This window comes from Chiloscyllium plagiosum, chromosome 10, assembly GCF_004010195.1.
Source record: "Chiloscyllium plagiosum isolate BGI_BamShark_2017 chromosome 10, ASM401019v2, whole genome shotgun sequence".
Taxonomy (NCBI): domain Eukaryota; kingdom Metazoa; phylum Chordata; class Chondrichthyes; order Orectolobiformes; family Hemiscylliidae; genus Chiloscyllium; species Chiloscyllium plagiosum.
In genome coordinates this window covers 94915394-94943151 of record NC_057719.1, presented here as the reverse complement: position 1 = coordinate 94943151, position 27758 = coordinate 94915394, and the positions used below count along the sequence as shown (strand labels likewise).

General features: G+C 40.4%; 1 protein-coding gene across 1 annotated transcript in view; it reads left to right on the top strand.

Moving 5' to 3' along the window:
* LOC122553907 (progesterone receptor-like) overlaps positions 1–27758 on the top strand; it is a 313964-nt gene that overhangs the window by 249117 nt on the left and 37089 nt on the right. Inside the window, exon 6 of the mRNA XM_043698410.1 lies at positions 6763–6907. Coding sequence (XP_043554345.1) covers positions 6763–6907 — 145 coding nt within the window. The remainder of the gene's footprint in view (positions 1–6762; positions 6908–27758) is intronic.

The following is a 27758-nucleotide window of genomic DNA, read 5'->3' as shown; positions in this document are numbered from 1 at the left end:
TCACAATCTCTCCACTCTTTCTGCCATTAACATGATTGCTATGCAAATTTATATTAGGAAAATGAAAGTCCCCATTATAAGTACTCGATAATTTTAACACCTCTTTGTTATCTTCCTATAAATTTCTTCCTCAGTATCTTTCCCACTAGATGGTGAGCAATAAAATTCATCCAGTCGTGTAATGATATCTCTACTATTTTTTCTCTGTATCTGAACAGATTCCTCCACATTCTCGATATTGCCACTTATCTATTCTTTTCTTCTCAATCTTTGCTGAATATCATATATTCATGAACATTTATTACCCAGTTTTGCCCATCATCTTGTCACCATGAATCATATTGCCACATGGCTATCTGTACCTACAGCTCACCAACTGTATTGACCATGTTTTGTGTATTCACATGCATGTACTGTAAAACTAATGTAGAATTTTTATTGAATTTTCCCTTCCTATGATCCCACTTGATAACTTGCTATTTCTGAATCTAATTATATGGAGTCTACAGGTTCCCCTCCAAATTCCTTGTGTCCCTTGATTTTCCTGTCTGAAAAAATCATCATTGCCACCCCTCTGCCAGAATAATCTAAGTTTTCACCAATAGTAGCAGCAAGCTATCCAACAAAGACATTGGTTTACCTATCACTCTGGCAGCTTTATAGATTCCACTTCCCCCAGAACCAGTCCTATTGTCGCAAGACTCTAAAACTCTCACCTGTAAATCTCACCAGCCACGCAGCTATCTGATCTGTCTAATTTCTATACTCACTAGTATTTTGCACCATGTGTAGTCACGTGTTTCCCAAGTACCTAAACTCTTCGTTCAGGACTTCATCCCTATTTTTGCCTGTGCTATTGGTACCTGGATGGATCATGTTTCCTCCCTGCCATCCTCTGTGCATTTAAATCAGCAGTGGTGCTCTGAACTTAGTTTTGTCCGCAGAACCCAGAGGAACCATCATTCTCAGCAGTATTCTGAACTAGAAGCTCCTACACTACCTTCCTGGTCCTCCTTGATTGCATGGTGATCACCCTCATTATCTGCACAACCTTAAGCTGCCATTTGATCACACTCAAGAGTCACATGTAGGCCAGACCAGGTAAGGATGTCAGATTTCCTTCCCTAAAGGGTATTAGTAAATTGGATTTTTTTTTAGATGATTGATAGATGTGGTCACCCTTGGGCTGGCTTTTTATTGATTTCAAATATCAGCTGCCATGGTGGGATTTGAACCCATCCCCCCATAATGTTAACCTGGACCTCTGGTTTACTAATCCATTGACATTACCACTGTGCCACCACCTCCCCTGGATTCATGAATTTTTTGTCCTTGTGTATGCACTACAGAGACACCAGCTGTTGCTCATGCTGGAACTGAGCTCCTCGATCTGACAATACTCATTACTTATCGAGGAATTGAAAGGTTCCCTCATGGAAAGTAAAAGTTAAAGTAAACTGAGATGCCCTGCCAGTGCTTTATTTTTATTCAATAATTAGTTGATTTAACAGAAGTAAAGTGGACATGTGAAAATCAGCTGCTTCCCTTATACTGAGGTCTCTATGTTTTACAGGAAGTTAATTTAAACACAACTTAAGGCTTTCTTACACTGAAGTCTACTTCAATGTACCTAAATTAAAAATGTACCAAACTTAAAAACCTTCTCTGCAAATATCTAACTTGCTTAATTTAATCTATAAGTCTTGCATACAGAAATAAAGACAATGAAAACACTGCCCCTCAATCAGAAGTCTTGTGACATTACTTCTTGAGTGTTTTTCTCTGGATATATGTTGTCTCCTCCTAATGCTGCTGCCACTGAGCTCTATACTCTGTATCTAGGTCCTATTTCCCATTCTATTTATTGCTGCTGCTGCTAATCTGCTCTGCACTCTGCAACTGGAGTCCTGAACTGACTCTACTTATTGCTGCTGCCACCACTGCTCAAGTTGCGGCTGCTCACTCTGCACTCTGTAGCTAACACCCTGTCTTCTGCTCAGTTTATTCTTGCTGTTGCTGCTGCTCAGCTCTGCACTCTGAAGGAAGTGTTCATATTTTCAATTCCAGACAGAATGTGGTTTTATTGTCAGTAATTCAAGTTTAATAAAGAAATCTCACTTACAAAAATGTTGCTTTCTTTTCCTTATTCTATCTTGCACTTACTAGGTGTCTGCAAATTATGTAATAATCAGCATTAGGTTGTCCAAAGTTCAAAATTTGTAAGTAATCATAGTTTTTTATCTACTATATGTAACTGATGTAGAACGATCAGTAAGCGTTTATTTTTTGCAGGTCACTTTTTTGACATCTCCATTTGTACAGATTTGGCTGTCAGTGCTGCTGCAAAAGTATGAGATACCTGTGTGTTAAACTATACCACACTTAATTCTAAATTGAATGTTAACACTGCAGTGATCAGATGGTAACTACCAAGTTGTTGGAGGTACTATATTAGATGCTGGGATTAACAGTTGATCCGATCTGCCTGTTTAGTTGAATGGTAAAATCGCATGGAACTATTCCAAGAACAGAGAGTTGGTCAAGCCAATGTTCCTTTTACAATTAACACCACCAGAGGCATGTTGACTGCTTAATGTCATTGTTCAATTTTTGGGAGCAAAAATATCTGCTATGGTTATCCAAAAATAAATCGCTACATTTCAAAGCAATTCATTGTGTGCAAAATGTGTAAGGCATAACGAACTACTTTCAGAATGTAATGCCTCCAAAGCCCAGTCGAGCACAACTGCAGGCACATGGAGAAACCATGAAAGACCAAATAATTGGCCTGGTCAAGTAATGCTTCAGATACTTTGAGGTTTTCACAAGGTACCTCCGAGAAGGTAAAAGAATCTTGATGTGATCTATCCTGTGCAATATTTCTTTCACCAATTGCAATACCAGTCGTGTTTGAAGACTAGGAAGAAATTATGCTGGAGGAAATAAGTCAATCATAGACTATTGAACTACAATGGAATTAATCAATAATAAATTCCCTAAAGTTATCTGCACTCTTGTCTTCTAGTGCAAAGTAATCATCATCATATAATGGAATGTGAGCCCACAGACCTCAGCTGCACACTGAGAGTGTTCATGAAACACCTCACCTCTAGGTATACAGTATGCCATTATGAGCTTTGCCACATATGCCGTGGGTCTTATTATTCGTTCACTATTTATATTAAAGATAATAGATGATATTCAGGTTATTGGGCTGGATTATACACAGGGAGTGAACTCTTTGTACCCCTGTGTAGATTTCAGGGACACATCTACCGCTGCCTGGCCAGCTCAGTCCATTCAGTTTTTCGGATAAAAACCCTTTCATTAATATGCAAGGACTTCCCTCTATCTCCATGGGGAACCCTCATCAAGATGCCAGCCAATTGGAAGCTAATAGCTTTGTGCCACACCAGGGCCAGCGGCCACTATCAGTGATAGTATAAGGTCCAGGAGCCAGAAAATCATGAATACTCCCAAGTGCACATAAATTTGCAATCACAAAAAGGCTGGGTTAAGAGGCTACAGTGAGAAGGTCAGATGATATATGTTAAACAGAATTCAAGTTCACATTTTTACGTCAGAGCTTTATTTCATTTGGCCACACTCCAGACAACTCATACCATTACTGATTACAAGCTCCCCATATTTATGCATCCAATTCAACCCTTGTTAACTCCTAATTAATACGTCCCTTGACTGTTTTCTTGTTCCATTAGGCTTCCAGCATTTCTTCAGACCATATTAAATGATCACACATACTGGATTGGACAGGGGAAAGCAAGATTTGGAGAGGCAAAAATGTGGGACTGAGACCTCCAGTTACATAGAGACCTGGAGCGAAATGGCCCCTTTCACTGACCTGCAGTCTGTAGGATTACATTTGCTAAACTCCATGTTGGGCACAGGCCATTCCTTCAACCCACTAAATCCAAACAGCTGGAAGACTAATTGTCCACTATAGGGTCTCTGTTGAGACAAAAATTGGCAGCCAACTCAATGCCTCCCTCAATTCCCAGGAAGTTATGATGGTCAGGGCAGGATGGCCAATGTGGCTGATGGAACGTTGCCCTAATTTGTGGATCCCTTCACTTTCCAGTCTGGCAGTGCTCATAAAATTCAGCTCCTGGATACCACCAGAATACTCCAATCATCTTCCAGTATGTTCTCCACAGAGACAAGAGAAATGTTTCTAGTTATTGGGTATCTTCTAGATGGAACGTATTCACTTAAAAGCTAGCTTTTGCAGTCATAATGCTGATGTGTGATCACTCAAAATTTCTGATTGGTTTCACTCTGCATTTTTCTGATCAATTATCCTATTCCCCGCTTGCCACTTGTAGTGAATTACATAGTTGTTTCAGAAACTCAATGTCATCCTCCAAGATATATTTCTGAATTCACTTGCTGATGCTAACCCTATGGAGTAGTCACTACACATGTAGAATCATTCTGTCTGTGTGTGGCAGAACTCCCGGGACAAGGGAGGAATTTCTTTTTTCATGGTTTCTCAACTTTCTGTTAAAAGAATAAATTGAAATCTGTTTTCAGTTTAGGTTAACTTTCTTATGATCAAATGAAATTTATGCTGAGGTCTGCAGTGATTCTGTGTCACAATTGTCCAGAAGATAATAAACAGACTTACAATTGAGATGTCATTTTACTATAAAAGTTACATACCAGCTGGAGCTTCCGTTTGTCCAATAGCCCATTCCACAGTTTGCATACTGATCATTTCCAGAAGTGGTTTTGCATAATGGGTACAAGTTTTGCACTGGGAGTACATCACAATAGCCATTCCCACTATGAAAATCAAAATTAACTTAAGTGTAACTGTCATTGTGCATGATCTAGGACTATCTTGGTAAGCTTGCTAACTCAACTAGTTCCAACACAAATATTGTTCTCCCCAGTTCTTACAGCATTTGTAGTTGGTCAGATTTGCTTGTATGTTATTTGTAGCATCCTTTCAATGCTCATACCTGTGCACTGAGAAAATTCTGTTTCATTTTCATTCCATGTATTTGTCTATCATTTTAATATTTGGTTGCATTAAAGAAGATTAACTATGATCAGAATACAATTATATTTAACTTTATGTTTCATGTGTTTTTATACATAATGATATGTCATGACAGAGAATATCATAAAATCCTTGCAAATTTGTCAAACTGCAACACATTTGTTATCATTGTGGTCGATCTCTGGTAAATCTGGTAAAATCTGTCTGATAAATCCACATTCCGTGACTTGTTCTTCAGTCTATAATTAAAAAAAGGACCTTGTCACATTAAATTCCTTAATGAGTTATCCCAAGGCATTTTCCGTACTGTTCAGCTGGATTGAAGTAATGAACATCTCATGCCATTTAAGGTGCTTGATAGTTCAATAATAAATGGTTCAATATCATTTAAAGCAAGTGCATCTTTTCACCTTTTCCTCTGGATGCATTGTAAAGAAGTACATGCCACCACAAATATTTATGAAAACTGTTGACTTCTGAGGTTGAAACTATCAGCACAAAAAAGATTATCTATTCTTATGCCAAACCAGCATATCCCATTATAAAAGATGGAAGTTTTAATCTAAGATTGTTCACTGTATAATATCTCCATGACACTGGACTCCTTTGGCTATAAATTCTGTGAGCATGATCTTATTCTCCACAAACACCTGATGAAGAAGCAGTGCTCCGAAGGCTAGTGCTTCCAAATAAACCTGTTGGACTATAACCTGGTGTTGTGTGATTTTTAACTTATACCAAAATAGGAATTTCTAACTTTAGGTATTTTATTTCCAGTTCACTAGAACAGACTGTTGTTATGTATTCAGCACAATGAAAGCCAGGAAGTACACACTAGAATATGGCACAAAATTGATTTACAGCTTCACATAAACATTTTTGCAAGAGTCTATTATTTTGTGAAATTGCCACAAACTGAGCTAACATTGCTGATCAAATACATTTCCCTCTAGATATCTACAGCTTGTAATTTTACATAGAAACCTAGGCACAGCAAGAGTTCACATGGATAATCTAATTTCTTTACCCACTTCTCCCCAAGCCATCTAAATGGATCAAACAGAAATCACATACATTTATCCCAGTTGGATTGCTATGCATGCATGATAGAGAATGTGGTTTATGATGTATTCTTCATATTTGGAATCCATTTAAACAGATGGACAGGTGGAAGCTCCCAAAGATAGCAGTCTCACTTGCTCCTGAAATACTGAAATCAGCTGAAAAGGAAGAAAAATATCTCTCCTTTTTTCTGCTGCTTTCAAACATTCTGTATTGATATGTATAATGATTATTGAATACAGTGATATTAATTACTTTATGTTATGATGATGAGGTCCAGGTTAATCATTTTATTTTAAACATGTTAAAATAATAATTGTTAGGTGATTCTAATGGGAATAAGGTGGAATGTATGTGACACCAGTAAAGTTGATATACCATGGTCGAAGTCATGTGACAGCCTTAGCATATCAAAGCAGCATGGTTCATTGCATTGGGTCTTTATCTGGATAATCTGTGTAGGTTTGAACCACAGGTGAGTAATCTGTTAATGTCAAACTTCTCATCTCATTGAAGGGGAAATAGAAAATCATTCATTAACTTGGAAAGCTAATCCCACTGGGATACTTTTGGTCAGCTCTTAGGTTCTGTGCACATCACAATGCATATTTTGCCTGTTTTCCCATTATGCCAATAATGAAGACTCTTCTTTTTAACCTCTGCATATGTATTTACAGGATTCCGGAATTTGCACATAGATGATCAAATGACTCTCATTCAATATTCTTGGATGGGTCTGATGGTATTTGCAATGGGATGGCGGTCATATAAACACGTCAAAGGAAAAATGCTGTACTTTGCTCCAGATCTGATTTTCAATGAGTGAGTAGATCCACTCTTACATTTAATTAAAAGATCACACTAACTTAGTGTATTGTTAATCATGATGGTAGATGTTTACTTTTGTAAAGGTTACACAGTAACATGTTGCTGCAGTAGTGTGTGTGTATACTGTATTATATAGTTGCTTCAGTTCTTGAAGTCAAGTCATTTAAATCAGGTGACTATACTTTCTGTTCACATTGAACGAAGCACTTGCAACTCTATTGAATTGTAAGTTATCCGACAGGGGATGCTGAAAAAAATTAATGAATGCTGTCACACAAGAGAATGTGTCAGGATAGCAGGGCTAAACTACTTCAGACATGTTGAAAACCATTTTGAAAAACATGTTACCTTTTCCTGAGGCTACATGGGGGAAAAGAAAATGTGGCAGAACAGCAGAAAGTAGACCTAATTAGAGGGTGAAGCAAGATATATGGGCAATTAGTAAAGCACTCATTATCCTTATCCTGGTTTAACGGTGGGAAAAATAGGCATGATAGAATCTAGTTTGTATGTGAGGAAAGTTAACCTGCTTTAAATTTCAGGCATTCACTGTACAAACAGCAGTGCATCATAATGAGCAGAATCTGGCAGCCAGTGTTATTGCAGGGGGCCGTGATGGCCTAACGGAATTATCACTGGATCGTTAACCCAGAGACCCAGATAATGCTCTTGGGATCTCAGTTTGAATCCCATCATGGCAGATGTGGAATTTGAACTCAATTAATATCTGAAATTAAAAAGTCTAATGATGACTCTTTGAAACCATTGTTGATTTCCAGGTTCACTAATGTCTTTCAGGGAAGGAAACTGCCATTCTTATCTGGCCTGACCTACATGTGACTCCAGACTTACAGCAATGTGGGTGACTTTTAACTGCCCTCTGGGCAATTAGGGATGGGCAATAAATGCTGGTCTAGCCAGAGATGTCCTTATCCTGTGAATGAATAAGGACAAAAACACAGTGCCTTGTCGACAAAGATAGTACAACTTAGGTATCTGTGTAAACTAGAAGTACCTGACTAGTATATGATATAGCAGGTAGATAACACGAATGTAAGTGCTAAAAAAATGTTATATTTCAACCTGTTTGTATTTATTGCTCACCAAAGCGTAATCTTAAACCTCTTTCAATGCCTCTTAGTCATACAAAAAAAGCATCATTAACTGTAATTAATCATGAAAACTTTCAGATTAGCTAAACTCCAGTCAATTTATTTTCAAAAATATACTTTATTCATAAAATTAATTTGATATCTATACAATTGGTCATGCCATACATACGTATACATTCCATTTCTTTATATACAGAGATCGGAATTAATCATTCATATATACAAGTCTGTACATTGACCATCCAGGTATTTTGCTGAGGCATCAGCGGGATCCAATTACTGAGTGAGCCCAGTCAATGCACTTTAAGAAACAGAGCCACGATGTTCTATCAGTGGGAAACAGTTGGAAGTGCCTGTCCTGCTGAGTAACCTCTGTTGCCTCTTTGTTAATGTATAAGCAGCTCATGAGCTTATTGCACCATGAGGCAGGAGTGAGCTGTAATAGGGGAGGATAGGATTAGCTTTATAAACTGGCAGCGTAGTTTGCTTCCTTGTTGTAGATGGAAAAAAATGCTCCAACTATAACTCTGCTGAGGCATTTGTCTTCCATCAGTGATAGGGAGATGCACCAAGCTATGCAAATATAATCATCTGCATTCTGATCTCCATCCTCATTCATGAAAAGGTCTCCAGCTCTTGCTTCATTCAAACTGACCCTTCATAAGAATATAAGACATGGGAGAAGATCAAATCAGCCATTTGATAAGATCATAGCTGATCTTTGGCTTCAATTCCTCTTCCCCCTCAACTTTCATATCCTTTGCTTCTCTGAGAGACCAAGAATCTATCTATTCCAGTCTGAAATGTATTTAGTGATGGAGCATCCACAACACGATAAAGTCACCAAAGTCTTATCATGCTACAGGGCTGCCTTCTCATTAGGGAGACAGGACTGATGGTGGTTTAACTTAAGGGCCATCATGCCCTCAGGGACAGCAGGCAGTGGCTGAAAATAACAGTTCTTCAGGATAAGCACAGCAAGTACAGGAATTGAACACACACTATTAGAATCACTCTACATTACAAACCAGCTGTTCAGCCAACTGAGCTAAACAATTCCAATAATTCACAATTCTTTGAGTGAAGATATTTCTCCTCATCAAAGTGCTTAATCTTTAACCCCTGAAACTGTTTCCCCTTGTTTGCCAATGGCTCGGGTAATTAGGCAATAGTTTGGTTTGAGCATGTTTTTCCCTTGTGCATTGGCTTACAACTTCTTTGTTGAAGCTATTAGCATGGATTGTAAACAGCTAAGGGCCCTCACTGATCCATGTGGCAGTCGACTCGTCACAACCTGCACCTGGCACTGACTTTCTGTCTGTTAACCAATCCTCTGTCTGAGTTAAAATCACTCCCGACATATGAATCCTTGTATATTGAATGTACCTTATCACATACATTTGGAAATCCAAGTGTTGTACATCTTACTGGGTCCCCTTTTTCTACCTCGCTAGTTAGGTTCTCAAAACTTCTAATCAATCTAACCTGGATTTTCCCTTTTGTAAAACCATGTTTCAGTTATACCGTGCTTTTCTTTGTAAATTGTTAAGACTTCTTGGTTATTATATGCCAGCATGTTGTCAATGTTAGATGTCAGGCTAACTAGCCTGCTCTTCACTCCCTCAGTCCCCACTTTTCTGAGTAGCAGAGTTTATATTTTCTAATGTTGGGACTTCCACAATTTTGAACTTTTTGAAAAATCACCTGGGGCATATTAAATACTTCTATAGCTATTTCTTATAGAATCCTAGAGCAGCATTTTCCCCTCCCTAGATGGTGAAACAACTACTTGGACAACTGGAAAATAAAAAAAAAAAACTGGAAATCTGAAACAAAACAGAAATTGCTGGAGAAATCCAGCAAGTTTGGCAGCATCTTTGGGAAGAAAGAGAGTGAATATTTTGAGTCTAGTTCAGTCCTAAAGGATCACTGGACCCGACATAGGTAGGAAAAGGGATGGGAATTTCAGGCAGAAATTCAAGGAGCTAGGTGGAAGTGTAGTGCTAGAACAAACAGAGTTGTTATTTCTGGTTTGTTGCCCGAGCCACATGCTAGTGAGGTGAGAAATAGTGAGAGAGAGGAGTTGAACATGTTGCTATAGGAATCGTGCAGGAGGAAGGGTTTCAGATACCTGGGTAATTGGGGCTCATTCTGGGGTAGGGGGACCTCTAAACAGGATGGTCTTCACCTGAACCAGAGGGGTATCAATAATCTGGGGTGAAATTTGCTAATTCTCTTCAGGATGTTTAAACAAATTCAGCAGGGGAATGGGAACAAAAATTATAGTTCCAGTGTCTAGGAGGTTGAGAGTAGTGAGGTCAGAAATAAGGCTTCAAGGTTGCAAGAGTTCACAAGGCAAGCAGGAAGGTGGTTTGAAGTATGTCTACTTCAACACCAGGAGAATCCAAAATAAGGTGGATGAGCTTGCAGCATGGGTTGTTACCTGGGACTTCGATGTTGTGGCTATTTCAGAGACATGGATAGAGCAGGGACAGGAATGGTTGTTACAGATTCTGGGATTTAGATGTTTCAGTAAGAGCAGAGAAGATGCTAAAAGAGGGGGAGGTGTGGCATTGTTAGTCAAGTATAGTATTACGGACATTTGAGGACTTGTCTATTGAGATATTATGGGCTGAGATTAGAAACAGGAATGGAGAGGTTACCCTGTTGGGAGTTTTCTATAGGCCTCTGAATAGTTCCAGAAACGTAGAGGAAAGGATAACTTGAGAGTTATAGGTTAGCCAGGAAAGGCCGAAAGAGAGAGCTAAGAAGAGTCAGGATGGGACATGAGAAGTCGTTGATGGATAGGATCAAGGAAAACCCTAAAGCTTTCTATAGGTATGTCAGGAATAAAAGAATAAGAGGATTAGGTCCAATCAAGGATAGTAATGGGAGGTTGTGTGTGGAGTCAGGGGAGATAGGGGAAGCCCTAAATGAGTATTTTTTGTCAGTATTCACACTGGAAAAAGACAAAGTTATTGATGAGAATACAGAGATACAGGCTACTAGACTAAACGGGATTGAGGTTCACAAGGAGGAAGTGTTAGCAATGCTGGAATGTGTGAAAATAGATAAGTTCCCTGGGTAAGATGGGATTTATTCTAGGATTCTCTGGGAAGCCAGGGAGGAAATTGCAGAACCTTTAGCTTTGATCTTTATGTCATCATTGTCTACAGGAATAATGTCAGAAGACTGGAGGATAGCAAATGTTGTCCCCTTGTTGAAGAAGGGGAGTACAGACAACCCTGGTAATGATAGACCAGTGAGCCTTACTTCAGTTGTGGGTAAAGTGTTGGAAAAGGTTTTAGGAGGTAGAATTTATAATCATCTCGATTGTAATAAGTTGCTTAGGGATAGTCAACACACTTTTGTGAAGGGTAGGTCGTGTCTCACAAACATTATTGAGTTCTTTGATATGGTGACCAAACAGGTGGATGAGGGTAAAGCAGTTGATGTGGTGTATGTGGATGTCAGTAAGGAGTTTGATAACGTTCCCCACAGAAGTCTATTGCTCAAAGTATGGAAGTATGGGATTGAGGGTGATTTAGTGGTTTGGATCAGAAATTGGTGAGCTGAAAGAAGACAGAGGGTGGTTTTTGATGGGGAATGTTCATCCTGGAGTTCAGTTATTAATGATGTGCCGCAAGGATCTGTTTTGTGGTCACTGCTGTTTGTCATTTTCCTAAATTACCTGGATGAGGATCTTAGAAGGATGGGTTAGTAAATTTGCAGGTGACTCTAAGGTTGGTGGAGTTGTGGATAGTGCTGAAGGATGTTGCAGGTTACAGAAAAACATAGATAAGCTGCAGAGTTGGGCTGAGAGGTGGCAATTGGAGTTTAATGTGGGAAAGTGTGAGGTGATTCACTTTGGAAGGAGCAACAGGAATAAAGACTTCTGGGCTAATGATAAGAATCTTGGTTGTGTAGTTGAGCAGAGAGATCTCAGTATCCATGTAGCTAGATCCCTGAACGTTGCCACCCAGGTTGATAGGGTTGTTAAGAAAGCATGCGGTGTGTTTTCTTTTATTGGTCGAGGGATTGAGTTTTGCAACCATGAAGTCATACTACAGCTGTACAAAACTCTGGTGCGGCTGCACAGTTCTAGTCACCACATTATAGGAAGGATGTGGAAACTTTGGAAAGGGTTCAGAGGAGATTTACCTGGATGTTGCCTGGTATGGAGGGAAGGTCTTATGAGGGAAAGCTGAGGGACTGAGCATGAGGGACTTGAGGCTGTTTTTGTTAGAGAGAAGAAGATTGAGAGGTGACTTTATTGAAACGTATAAGATTATCAGAGGATAGTGGACAATGAGAGCCTTTTTCCTCTGATGGTGATGGCTAGCTTGAGGGGACATAGCTTTAAATTGAGGGGTGATAGATATAGGACAGATGTCAGTGGTAGTTTCTTTACTCAGGAGAGTAGTAGGGGCATGGAATGCACTCCCTACAACAGTAGTAGACTCTCCAAGTTTAAGGACATTTAAATCATCATTGAATAGACAAATGGATGAAAATAGAGGATGAAAATGGAATAGTGCAGGAGAGATAGGCTTCAGATTGGTTCCACAGGTCAGTGCAACATCGAAGGTCAAAGGGCCTGTACTGCGCTGTAATGTTCTATGTTCTAAAATGTCAAGTCTGCGTTAAATCCATAGATCTGTCAGACCTACTGAGTTTCTCCAGAATTTCTATTTTTGTTTGTAATTGGACAACTGACCCAGAAGAGGTTCCCATCTACTTCTCCCCATCTCACCAATTGCACCCTGTATGCGTAATCTTTTCAACTCATCACCAATCAAGACCCTTAAATGGTTATTTATTGGTCACTTAATGATCTCAATCCTTACCCCCTGACTGCATGCCTCCCTGGCAAGCAACAAAGGTGACTGGCTTCTGAATTGGGTGAGTCGTCTGTCAGGTTCCCCGATCCAGTGGAGGTGAGGGGGGCAGTCAGATGTATCGATGGGGAGAAAGGAGGGAGGTGGTTTCTGCAAGTCAAACAGACCTTAAAGCTGCTCCATCCCTGAGTAATAGAAGATAACCTGAGGGACAGAATCAAGAAGGTACCAGCTTCCGATGACCCAGAACACCAGTGTCAATATCTGCTGTCGACTGAGAGATGGGCTCACACTCATCTGTCAGCTCTTAACAAGCTGATTGGCACACAATCAGTCACATTATCTTAATAATGAAGATGACAGGTTAGTCACATAAAGCAATTGCTCCACATTTGACCCCAATAGAGTGAACATTCTATCCCTCGGATGTAAGCTGTTAGGTCCCACAGACTGGACATATTTAGAACATGGAACAATACAGCACAGAACAGGTCCTTCGGCCCACGATGTTGTGCCGAACATTTGTCCTAGCTTAAGCACCCATCCATGTACCTATCCAATTGCACCAAAGATTCTGGCTCTACCACTCCCACAGGCAGCACATTCCATGCCCTCACAACTCTCTGGGTAAAGAACCTACCCCTGACATCTCCCCTATACCTTCCACCCTTCACCTTAAATTTATGTCCCCTTGTAACGCTCTGTTGTACCCGGGGAAAAAATCTCTGACTGTCTATTCTATCTATTCCTCTGATCATCTTATAAACCTCTATCAAGTCACCCCTCATCCTTCGCCGTTCCAATGAGAAAAGGCCTAGCACTCTCAACCTATCCTCGTACGACCTATTCTCCATTCCAGGCAACATCCTGGTAAATCTTCTCTGCACCTGGCATATTGAGGCCTTTACATGGCCAGAGCTTCATTCCAACCCTGTCATCATTTTATTCGCAAGAGAGGGCAGCTGAGGAAGTAAGGTGGTGGCATAGTAGTTATGCCATTGGGCTAGTCATTTAGAGCCCTGAAAAATACTCTGGGGATGTGGGTTTGAAATCCCCCCCCCCCATGCCAGATATTGAAATTTGTATCTGGAATTAAAAGTAAACATAATGGCGAACATGTAACCACTGTTGATTGTCATAAAAATCCACCTTTTGTGACAGAAATCTGCTGTCCTTACCTGGTCTGGTCTATGGGTAACTCCAGACCCACAGTATTATGGTTGATTTTTAACTGTCTTCTGAAATAGTCAAGCAAGCCACTCAAGGGCAATTAGGCATGGGAAATAAATGTTGGCCTAAGGCAGTGATACCCACATCCCATGACTGAACAAAATGAATTAGGCAGCCCATTTGTTTTCTAAATAAAAATTAAGTAAGCTGTTGTAAGGCAAATTAATGGTGAAATTCTTTTGAAAATCCCCTGTGCCTGACTCAAGATCATGCCCCATTGAACTTGCTCACTGGCGTCTCATATCTGGCACTGCACTGTCACATCCCTCAATGGGGTCTACCAGTCAGTGACCACTGTTTAAAACTGGTGTTTCTGGGACTACAGAGTTACCAGTCAATTTGATTGGTTGGCAGCTGAAAATGTGTTGCTGGAAAAGCGCAGCAGGTCAGGCAGCATCCAAGGAGCAGGAGAATCGACGTTTCGGGCATGAGCCCTTCTTCAGGAATGGCAGCTTTATAAAGTGAACCGTCCTCCTCAGATGAGTGTGAATATCTTGGCCTGAGCTAACCCTCAGGCCTAAATGACTGCAGGGCTGAGAACACCTTGTCAGCAGCCTCCTGACTAACATATTGGCCAGGAGAATATGGTGTCCAGTAAAATTCAGTTCTAGAATACCGAAAATGTTCAGAAAAGATAGCCAAGAAAACATAGGAAAATGTGTTTGCAGAACAGATTAGAGAACAATTGAATGTTGGGAAATAATTTTTTTTACTGGAGTAAGGAGAAAATCCATTTGGTTGGCTTTGGGAAGTAAAAAGGTTGTGATTACACTATTTGTGTAAATAGGCTTATGAGAAAAATAGAGGAGGAGGTTTGCAGAGCAAATGTATGCCCAACAAAGTTTTATGTAAATAAATGTGAGGTTACCCAATTTGGGAGAAAAAGCAGGACTGCAGATTATCACTGGAATGGCAATTAATTAGTAAAGGGGAAGTTGCAACACCACCTGGGTATCCTTGTACATTAGTCACTGAAAGCATGGCAGCGCAGCAGGCAGTGAAGAAGGCAAATGGTATGTTGGCCATTATAGCAAGAAAATTCATGTACAGGAGTAGGGATGTCTTTCTGCAGTTGTATATGGTCTTGTATGCAGTTTTGGTCTCCTATCGCAGGAAGGATTTTGTGGCTATGAAAGAGTGCAACAAAAGTCTTACCAGGCTGATGCCTGGGTTGGTAGGATTGACTTAAATGAAGACAGACTGGCTCGGTTGGACTATATTCACTGAAGCTTAGAAGAATTGTGGGGGAAGAGGTTATCTCATAGAAACTTATAAAATTTTAACATGACTTACTAGGGTAAAGGCAGAAAGGATGTTTCCAGTAACCAGGGAATCCAGCACCAGAGATTACAGTCCAAGGAAACTAGGTAGACCATTTTGGATGCGATGAAGAGAATTTTCTTCACCCTGAGAGTGGTGAGCCTGTTGAATTAGAATCATAGAGTCATACAGCATGGAAACGGACCCTTTGGTCCAACTTGTCCATGCCAACCAAGTTTAAACTTGCCTGCGTTTGGCAACCTTTTTATTCGAGAGTGTGGTGCTGGAAAAGCACAGCAGGTCAGGCAGCATCCAAAGACCAGAAGAATTGGTGTTTCAGACATAATGAAGGACTTATGCCCGAAACATCGACTCTCCTGCTCCTCGGATGCTGCCTGACCTGCTATGCTTTTCCAGCACCACACTCTCGACTCTGATCTCCAGCATCTGCAGTCCTCACTTTCTCCTAACATTTCCTATTCATGTACTGTTCAAATGTCTTTAAATGTTGTAACCCTATCTGCATCAATCATTCCCCTGGCAGTTCATCTAACATAGGGACCACCCTTTATGTGAAAAAGTTGACCCTCATGTTCCTTTCAAATCTTTCTCCTGTCACATTAAAAATATGCCCCCTTGTTTTGAACTCCCCCCACCAAAGGGAAAAGACCTTTGCTATTCACCTTATCTATGCCCCTCATGATTTTATAAATCTCTATAAGGTCACCCCTCAACCCTCTATGTTCCAATGAAAAAAGTCCTACCCTATCCAACCTCTCCCTATAACTCAAATCCACCAGTCCCAACAACAACCTGGTAAATCTTTTCTGAACTCTCTGCAATTTAACAATGTCCTTCTTATAGCAGAGCGACCAGAACTGTACAGTATATCCAAAAGTGTCCTCACCAATTCTGTCACAAAAAGCGATTGCAGCTAAAAGAATTTATATTTTCACGAAGGAGTTAAATAAAGTATTTATGGATTTAGGGAGAAAGCAGGACAATGCATTCAATTTCTAGAAAGGTTGTATGAGATCAAGAGACCCAGGAATTATGACAGAAATTGAATTCAACAAAAAAAGTCTGGAATTAAGAATCAAATGATGACCATGAAACCATTGTTGGAAAAATTATCTGGTTCACTAATGTTCTTTAGGGAAGGAAACTGCCATCCTTACCCAATCTGGCTTACATGTGACTCCAATTTGACAGCAATGTGGTTGATTCTTCACTGCCTTCTGCGCAACTAGGGATTGGCAATAAATACTAGCCTAGCCAGCGACACCCACATCCCATGAATGAATTTAAAAAGCAGTTTAAACCCCCCCGAAGAGTGCTAGCAAACCTACCCCCCAGGATATTGGTGCCCTTCTGGTTCAGGTGCAACCCGTCCTGCTTGTACAGGTCCCACCTTCCCCAGAATGCAGTCCAATTGTCCAAATACCTGAAGCCCTCCCTCCTACACCATCCTTGCAGCCAGGTTTGTATTTTTCAACTACTTTCTGTTGATATTAATTACCGTATATCCTCATTATGATTTGCTCTGAGGTTACACTGCATTAATGGAAATGTAACTTGTGTGAAGACAGACACAAGATATTTGTTCAATGTCTTTGCAGTTTGTTCATTTTCCATGAGAATTTCTCCTGTCTCTGATTCCAAAGTCCCACTGTTCACTTCAGTTGTTCTTTTTCTTTTTATATTATTGTAAAAGCTCTTAGATTCATGGTAGCATTATTTTCACTATTTTGTTTTCTCTTTCTGTCACCTTTGTGGTGACCCTTTGCTGATTTCTAAAACAGTCAGACTTCATGCTATTCTTTACAACATTATATGTTTCTTTTAAATCAAATACTATTCTTAACCTTAGTAAGCTACAGATGCATTTTCCTCACTTAGATTACGTTTTCAGTGAAATGTATTTTTGTTGAAAGTTTTGAATTGTTTACTGAATTTGTTCTTTTTTATTTACTGCAATAACATTTGGTCAATTTGCCCATCAACCTCAGTAAGTTCCCCTCATACCTATAAACAGGAGGGTTCCCTGTTTTGAGCATCCCGTACTAAGGAATGCAATCTCGTGGAGCGGTGTAATTTTTAAAAAATCTGACATTTGAATTTTTCCTGTACTTATGAGCAATTCCTTTACATTGTCCTGCATTGTGTTCTGACTTACCAACAAAATGACTTGTGACAGCTCTCCAGAATGGGATCTGTTTGCAACCCGGGGACTTCCAATAATTGACTTTGTTTCCATTTTAATTCTTGTTTGTGATTGGACCATGTATTTTCAAACTTACTGAGGCATTCAATTATATTTCAATTCCTATTTCCCAATGGATCTTTTCCATGACATTATTAATTAATTCTACCTCATTGCCCAATACTAGAGTCATAAAGTCATCCAGCACAGAAACAGAACGTTCAGTCCAACTCGCCCATGCCCACCAGGTTTCCGAAACGGAACTAATCCCATTTGCCTGCATTTGACCCATATCCCTCTAAACCTTTCCTATTTGTGTAACTGTCTAATTTTTTTTTAGGTGTTGTAATTGTACTCACCTCTGCCACTTCCTCTGGCAGCTGCTTCCACATTTGCACCACCCTATGTATGAAAAAGTTGCCTCTCAGGACCATTTTAAATCTTTTCCGTCCCACCTTAAACTTATGCCCTTTAGTTTTGGACTCCCCTAACATGGGGAAAAGACATTAGCTATTCACCTAATCTATGCCCCTCATGATTTTATAAACCCCTGTAAGGTTACCCCTCAGCCTCCAACACTCCAAGGAAAAAAATCTCAGTCTATCCAGCCTCTCCTTATAGTTCAAGCCCTCTAGTCTCAGTAACATCCTTGTCAATTGTTCTATCAAACCCTTTCCAGTTTAAAAACATCCTTGCAATAGCAGAGCGATGGGAATTGTGTGGCCTTACACTGTCTTGTACAGCTCTAACATGACTTTCCAAATCTTGTACTTATGAAAGCAAGCGTGCCAAACACTACCTTCATCACCTTATCTACCTGTGATGCCACTATCAAGGAAATATGTACCTGCACTCCCAGGTCTCTCTGTTTGATAGCAACCCTGAGGGCCCTGTCTAGGTCCTGCTCTGTTTTGCCTTACCAAAATGCAGCACCTCACATTTATCCAAATTAAACTCCCTCTGCCATTCCTCACCCACGGGCCCAGTTGATCAAGTTCCCATTGTAGTCTGAGAGGACCTTCTTCACTATCCACTATGCCTCCAATTTTGGTGTCATGCACAAACCTACTGACCATACCTCCTATTTTCTCATTCATATCGTTTATATAAATGATAAACAACAGTGGACCCAGCACCAATCCTTGCGGCACACCACTGGTCACAGGCCTCCAGTCCAAAAAGCATCCCTCCAGCACTATCCTCTGTCTCCTACCTTCGAGTCAGTTATGTATCCAAATGGCTAGTTCTCCCTGTATTCCATGTGATCTGACCTTATTAACCAGTCTGTCATAGGGAACCTTGTTGAAGGCCTTGATAAAGTCCATGTAAATAATGTCTACCACTCTGCCTTCACCTATCTTCTTGAATACCTCTTCAAAAAACTCAATCAAGTTTGTGAGATACAATTTCCCACGCACAAAGCCATACTGATTATCCGAACCAGTCCTTGCCTTTCCAAATACATGCAAATTCTGTCTGTCAGAATCCCCTCCAATAATTTACCCACCACTGAATTTAGGCTCACCAGTCTGTTGTTTCCCAGCTTTTCCTTAAATAAAGGCACAACATTAGCCACCCTCCAGTCTTCTTGCACCTCACTCACAGCTGTTGATGACACAAATATCTCTGCTAGGGGCCCAGTAATTTCTTCCCTAGCTTCCCACTATTTTCTGGGATACACTTGATCAAGTCTCAGGAATTTATCTACCTTTATGCATTTTAAGACCTCCAACATCCCCTCTTCTCTAATGTGGACTCTTTTCAAGACATCACTATTTATTTTCCTGAGCTCCCAAGTTTCCATGTCTTTCTCCACGATGAATACTGACATGAAATATTGGTTTAGGAGCTCACTCATCTCCTGTGGTTCCAGACATAGATGATCTCTTGATCTTTAAAGGGCCTTATTCTCTCCCTTTTGTTTTGCCCTTAATAATACACTTGTAAGTAAAATCACTTTGGATTCTCCTGAGTCTTATCTACCATTACTATCGCATGCCCCCTTTTTGCCCTCCTTAAATGTACTCCTACACTCCTTGAGTGATTCACTTCATCCCAGCTGCCTATAACTGACATATGCATCTTTCATTTTCTTGACCAGAGGCTTAATATCTCTAGTCATCCAGTGTTCCCTACTTCCGTTAGTCTTGCCTTCTCATTAACAGGAACATGCTATGTCTGAACTCTCGTTGCCTCATTTTTGAAAGCCTCCCACTCGCCTGATGGCCCTTTGTCTGCGAACAATCTCCCAATCAACTTTTGAAAGTTCCTGTCTAATACCATCGACACTGACCTTGTCCCAATTTAATACTTTAATACTTTAACTAATAGAATTATGGTCTCTGGTCCCAAAGTGCGCCCTCAATAATACCTCAGTCACCTGCCTGAATTATTTGCCAAAAGGAGGTTGAGTTTTGTCTCTTTTCTAGTTGAACATGTTGACTGAGAATGTGTTCTTCAACACTGTGACAATACTATGGCTATAACTGGGGCGTAATGATGTCTCAGTAAATAGCACTGCTGCTTCACACCCCTGATGAAGGACTTTTGCCTGAAATGCCGATTTTCCTGCTTCTCGGATGCTGCCTGATCTGCTGTGCTTTTCCAGCACCACTCTGATCTAGACTGCTACTTCACAGCACAAGTTGGAGGTGCCAGTGTTAGACTGCAGTGTACAAAGTTAAAAATTACTCAGTAATTGTAAGAAAGTTCTGGGATTTACATATGAAAGAACTGACACCAACATGCCCATTCTAAAAGATGAGAGACTTAACAAACAATCCAGGTCTTTTTCAATATATAATTTCAGTTACATCACAATGTAAACTTTTGCTATATATTCTGTGTCCTGCGATCTTATACTCTACAACCACCTGATAAAGGAGCAGCACTCCGAAAGCTAGTGCTTCCAAACAAACCTGTTGGTCTATAACCTGGCGTTGTGTGATTTTTAACTTTGTTCACCTCACAGCACCGCTGCCTTACAGCATCAGGGACCCGAGTTTGATTCTAGCCTGAGGCGGCTGTCTGTGTGGAGTTTGCACATTCTCCCCGTGTCTTCATGTGTTTCATCTAGGTGCTGTGGTTTCACCCAGCCTAAATGGGTGGCAAGTTTTCACAGAACTAGGATTTTTAGTTTTAGCTTTCTGTAGCATTTGCTGGGGTCTTATAGCTGGATGTGGAAACTCTTATTCCTTATAAAAGCTGGGGTTCTCTTCCTGTTGTTGGAATTTCACATGAGACAATCGAGATTACTGAATTTGTCTTTGCCAAACATGAGCTATGGGACTTTGCTATATGGGAACAGTTGCTTTACTCATTAAAAATCTATTATTTTGTTCAGTTTTCTTATCGAGTTAGGTTATTCCAATACGTTTATTGGTATATTTTAATTTTAGTTTATGAATAAGGCCTGTTTTGCTTCAAACCCGATAGATTGACCAATCAAATTGCATCCAGAATACACACCTGACGCTTGCCTTTAAAATAATGAAGTTAGGGTCTGGATTATCCCTTTGACAAGTTTTATGGGTGTTTGACCTGGTTCATAACAAACTGAAGGCTCTTGTCAGGATCAAACTCTCTAAATTCAGGTTGGGTTTAGGATTATTGGATCAAAGGCAGTGAGTGTTGTCTTTTTTTATTTCAGGTCTTGAATTTGGTTGGCTTAAACATGATATGCTTTATGTAATAGCGGCACATTCAGTCACTAAGAGTTTCCTGGTGGTGCAAGACATCACTTTGGGAGTTTTACAGAAACTGAACAAGGCAAAGCTTTTGGAATTGGAGTTGGGGTTGGGGTAGGGGTTGGGGTAGGGGTTGAGGTTGGGGTTGGGGTTGGGTTGGAGTTGGGGTTGGGGTTGGAGTTGCCTTTGTCCTTTGTAAAAGAGGAAGGAATTGCTGAATAGCTCAACATTTATGATTGCTGGAAATTCCATTGGAAACTTTAGAAATGGCTAAAATTCAATTGCAAATGAAGCAGCTTGAATATGAAAAGTAAATGAAACAGTTTGAATTATGACTAAAATCAGAATAAAAGCAGAAAGAGAGAATAGCTCCAGCAGAGGAGAAAGAAAAGGAAGGAATAGGCCTGACAGAACAAAAAGAAAAGGAAATGATGGCCCCAGCAGAAGAAAGGAAGAAAGAGAGAGCTTTAGGACATCAGAGGTTGGAACTGAAAGCTGAAAGTTGACTTAAAATGGCAGAAGTAGAGTTGAAAGGTAGGACTAGTGATGAGGACAGTGATGACGAGTAAACCCATCAAAGCCAAAGGCATGTTGGGGGTCTGTTTAAATGTATCCAAGCATTGCCAATGTTTGATGAAAAGGTGGTAGAAAACATTTTCATTTTATTTGAGAAAGTGGCTAAATGAATTGCATGGCCGGTGACCATATGAGTATCGTTGTTTCAGTAGGTTGGTAAGTAGAACTAGTGAGGTACTTGCATCTCTAGCATGGGAGGTATCTGGGGAGTATGATGAGGTAAAAAGTGCACATGAGCTAGTACCCAATGCCTACAGAGGTTTTAGGATCTAAGGTGGGACTCTGGTCAAATGTACACCGAGTTTGAAATGATCAAAGAAAGTAATTTTGAAAGGTGGATAAAAGCACTGAAAAAGATCAAGCCTATCATGCTCTTAAAGAGATGATTATTTTGTAGGAGGTTGTGAGAAACAAAGCTCACTCACTTCAATAATTTCAGTCTGAGACAAGATCTGAATCAGTAGTGTCATTTATTTTACTCTTGCAAGAGGGTGTGATGTCCACTGTCCACAAGGCAGGGACACACACACACTGAATTCAACTAATTCACAATATTTATGTAATTTGGTTCCTTGTTTTTATCCCATTGCTCCTCCCCGTTTACATCTTCCACTTCTCTAAGACCGGCGCCCATTACTCCTGTTTATCTCTTGCCTTATCCGGCCTTGTCTGTGACAAAATGTTTATTCTTGCCTCACAAGGCCATTTGACCACATCCGCTATGGCCCATTGTTAGGTATATCCTTTCTTCACCATTATCTACTCCCTCCATCTGTGCTTTCCCCAACCATTCTGATCCTTATGACCTTTTAATTGGGGTTTGTTCCTGTGTTTCTGTAAAAGTGGGAAACAGATGCTTATAACTACTGCTTGTGCAAGCATATCTGGCTTAACCCACACCCTCACAGCACCTTATCTATTTGTCTGTAACATCTACCATTGTTTTGCTGTCACGTTTCATTCTTGCATACAATTTTAGCTAATACATAAACAATTATGTATTTCCTCCACATAGTTTGCATTCTTGTTGACTCAGCTCTTAGTTGAAACAATTACACACTGATGTGAGTTCATTTACCTTGCATAAGTAATTATATTGCTGAAGTAACACTACTTTACCTATATCCCACAATTTCCCCTTTTTCTTTAATTACCATTTGTTACCTTCTGCATTTTTCTTTTAAGCATCGCCCCCAAAATTCGCGAGCGTCATTTTGGAGATTTCATCCATCTTGGCCTCACTCATCCCCTCATTATCTTGTCGATACAGTTCCTCTGTCTGATTCCCTTTTAGGGGCATCTGTTTCATTAAGGTTGTCTCAATCAGTCTTTGGGTGAGCCCTCATATACAGGGTATGATACAACAGCCAATGGCCACCAATACCCCGACTACTACTATCAGGGAAGTAAGGATAGAAATCACCACCCCCTTCCATTTTCCAAACCAGGATTCAAGCCATCCTGTGAGAGATGTGTCTACTCCTGAATTCTCAGCCAGTTCCTCTGCTAAGGTCATCAATCCCCGTAAGGCCCGAGTAATTGAACCATCAGGTGCAGTGTTATTAGGAATAAAGGTACCACAGCTTCTTCCTAACATCACATTCACACACCCTTTTTCTGCTAAAATTATATCAAGGGCCATTCTGTTTTCCCACCCCATCCTACTTGTCACATCAAGCTGTTCTGATATTCCTTTAATCGCATCTCTTGTATAATTTATAAATCACTGTTGATTATAGAAAATGTAATTTATCCAATCTACATTTTTATTAATTGTTACCCACCAGAAGAGAGCTGACTCAAAACCTGCTGCTATCTGGTTGCGAACCTTGCACTCATCAGGTACCCCCCCAGGGACTCCTTTAGAGTCTAGATCAATCCTGTCATCGAAAGAAGTGTCTAACAGTAATCTCATACCCCTTCCCTTTTTCCCTACTATCTTTTCCTTCTCAAATGCCAAGGTAAATGGAATTGCCAATTATACAATTGCACATATCCCTCTCCAATCCGGAGGTAGCGTGGGTCGCAATATTTTGCCTCCACAGTACCACCACAGATCCGCTCAGGGAACCTTTAGTGCTGAGTAGTTCCCTCCCTTGTCCGTTTCGGTAACATTCTTAATCTCTGTACACAATTTCAGCTCCCCCAAATCTCTAGACCAATTTGTACCTCGTCTACGCACACACGACGTGTGATTTCCAACTGCGGCTGAAAACGTAGGGGGGTGCTTTTAAATCTTTCTTCTCCAAGGGAGCGAACATCAGAGATAGGGAGGTACAATTCCTATCATGCCATGCAGTCTCATCCTGATACAGGGCTATCATACATTTCATGCCCTTCCTGTCTCGCTTCCACCCGAGCGGAAAGGGAACCACCTGGGCCCCTGGCCGACCGGAGGCACATGCATAGCAATTGCTCTTGTTCAGACTTTTTACAGTATACTTTACCCATTCAACCCAGGCATTTGCATCCCCATATCTATTTCGATGGTCTGTTTCAAGTCCTTTACCTCTATAATTTTTACTACTTTAGGGCCATCGGGAGGGGTGAAAGGTTGTATCTCATTATCCAGTAATTCTACCCGTTTTCCCTGTCCTACACTAATTCGAAAACAACAGCCCAAGAAATCCTTCCCGTTTGTTTTCATTTCTATCCCAAATGTTTCATCTAATTGTATCTCATAGGTGCTGCCCCCAGAATTGCTTCATGCCATGTGGTTTTCCTTATTGTTAGGTATATTGGGTTACACTTTTTATCGGGACAATCGCGAGCTGGTCGGAAGGGGGCCCGGTGTACTGTGACGAGACCATTATACCAAGTACCATCCCCGAGGCCATCCCCATAGATCTCTGAGCTGCGGTACTGTCTCTGATTAGCTACATCCCACAATTTACTAAGCTGCATGCATCAGTGTCTATTACTTGTGGATTATCAGACTCAGGAACCATTAATAATACATATGAAAATGATATTTGACAAAATCCCAATACTAAGAGAGCTAGCATCATAACTCTAAGCATCCCCAGCATTCAAAAAATTGTGCTGGAGCACAAAAAAAACTTAATACACAATCTTACAGAAATAACGGCCCTTCCCAGTCCGGCTGCAATTTAGTCCCTGTCCATGATTTTACTAAGACGCAATCTCCCCGTCGAATCGGATGAACAGCGAATTCAAGGGGTGGAGTCTGAGCCAATAAACCCTGTTTCCTGAGGAAAGACAAAGAGGAGGACAAGCCCAGTATATACTTCTTTAAAAACAAATCTTTAGTTTCTGGGATTGGCAGTGGCCAGAGATAGGAACTTCCCGAGGACCTGGGACAGTAGGTATTAGCGAATAAACCACCGCTTCCTGTGAATTCAGAGCTGCTTCTTTCGTTACCTCATCAGCCAGTAATGTAGCTTTCCATTCTTTAATTAACAATGAATTAATGCAGTCATGTTTTAAATTAACCAGGAATCAATATGACAGGTCACCGAGACTGCGTGAAGGGATCCTGCCAATTAATATTGATTCAGGCTAGCACAATCGATTTATTGTAAATATTAATTATTAATTATATATTATATAAATATAAAAATCATTATCTGTAATTCAGGGTGGAAATGCAACAAATGACCAAAACATTTTTAAAACTGTAATTGCGCAGTTCTATTTGTTTACCAGTCACTTGTGCTTTCTCATTCTGTTTCTGTAATTGTTTTGCTCGAGCACATTCATTTTTAAGAACCTCTACAGATTTCATAGCACCATTTGCAGTTACTTCAGTCCCAATTTGGTGGCAGTATTTTGTCATGAGCACAAAACTGATTCTTCATGCCTCTCATCACAAAACTGTCACCATAATCCAATTAACCCCTGTCTTGGGCTTAAATTTTAAGGATGACCTTGCTGCCCCTGTATCGGCTAGGAAAACTACGTCCTCTTTATAAAGTCCCACCTTTAAATTTATCAAGGGTTCCTGGTGGGTCCCCGGGGGCAGGAACTTCTGACACCTCTATTTTTCATCAAGGTTCATAAACGGTACTGTCTTTACTTCCTTTTTCGGATCAGGACACTCTCTCTTAAAGTGACCCGTCTTTCTACAGTAATGACATCCCGCCTGTGGGGATTTCCACTTGGATCCTTGTTCCTGTCTCCCAGACCCCTTCACATCTCCTCCCTGACCATTCCGGTTTCTTTCTCCTTTTAGTTTTGTCCCTTTTCTTTATTATCTCATCAACCGTGGTTTATCATTATTTTTGCCTTTTATTTCCACTTCTCTACGTTGCCAGTTCAATTGCTGCCCTGATTTAACCAACTGAACAGCCTTAGGGCCACCCCATGGCTGTTCTTCATCACCCAATGTTTTGTTTAGACCTTGAGAATTTTTTTTAAGAAATATTGCAATATTTCTTGCTCCCCATTACTTCAAATACCAATTCATCAATTTATGCTTGACTAACTTTGAAGCCTGTTCCTAACTTGTAAATATATTTATATATTTACATTCATTTATTCAGTATTCAATATTTAAAATGTAAAATGCATACAGTTCCCAACTTTGAAATCTGCTATAATTACCCAGTTTTAGTCCCTTAATTTAAATCCAAAATTAGTTTTCTTAAGTAGCCCTGACCAACCATTGCTCAATTACAATGCTATAGGTTGTGAGATAAGCGGAGCTGCCTTAAAAGGATTTGTCTATTCAAGTTAAAAAAAAACTTCTAATGCATGAACAATGGCCGAATCCAAGGTCACAAATATTAACCATAGGATTTTGTTTTTACTACAATCTAATGTTGAACTGAAACTTCAACTGTCCTCCATAAATCGCTTTTATGTAAGGATAAAAGAGATTAGTTATAAACTGATAGTAAGGCAGTCATGACCTGTAAAGAGAACAGAAGGTTTTTTTTTCATAATCACTATAGAATCCTTAACCTTAAAAGAAATCATGTTAAGTTTCCATAATAAAAATCAGATTCAAAACAGTCCTGGAACTCAAGCTCCAGGGAATAAAGCGCAAACGTTCAATCACCAACAAACAAATGTTCATTCAAACCAAATCACAAAGGGTTAAACTTTCTACCAGCTGTACAGCTCTTTTCATTCTCTCTCTCTCACACACCATATCTCACAGGCACTTTCTGAGCTTCCTGCAACAACACCTCTGGGTGCTCCTCGCTTCAGCCCTCTATCTTTTGAATATTTTGCTGGATGTCTGGCCATGATTTAGTTACAAAGTGTACCCTCAGTAGCCCTTCAGCTACTAGTCCTTCCGACTTGAAGCATAATCTGATTCCTCCTGACTGTAAGGCTGTTTTGCATTGACATATAAATTCAAATATTTACAAACCCAGTCTTTGTCCGACCCGTACTTTGGCCAGAAGACGGCGGGACAAAGAATGGATTCCTTAGTCCATACAAAGCAACAATATTTAATCATCTTTTTCCCTTGTACAAGTATTATTTTTCCAATTCCACAACATCCTGCCCAACAGACTTTCTGGAGGTGTGTTGTAAGGGAGCCCGCCTCCATTTCCATTGCCTTTCTCTTCTTTTGTTCTCCCAGAGGCTTTTTCCTTACCCACAGCACAGCCCATATTGTGTTCCTTCGTTAGTCCCTTATTAACTAATAAAACTCAATCCCGGCCATTTTCTTACCCTGGTCTGTGCACAGAGTTGCCTGGCCCCTTTTTGCCGTATTTACTATCGACCTCCTTTCACTGTCTGATTCAGATGTCTCTCTTGTGGGATTCGTACCAGTCTCCCAAGGGAGCAGACCAAACCGGGACACGAGATCGCTCCTCAATTGGGAACGGGACGCGTCTTCCCAGTGTCCAAGGCCAGACACTCCCCCCGGCGATGGAAAAACATCCTGGACGAGGCCCAATTGTGAGAAGCAAAGCTCACTCACTTCAATAATTTCAGTCCGAGACAAGATCTGAATCAGTAGTG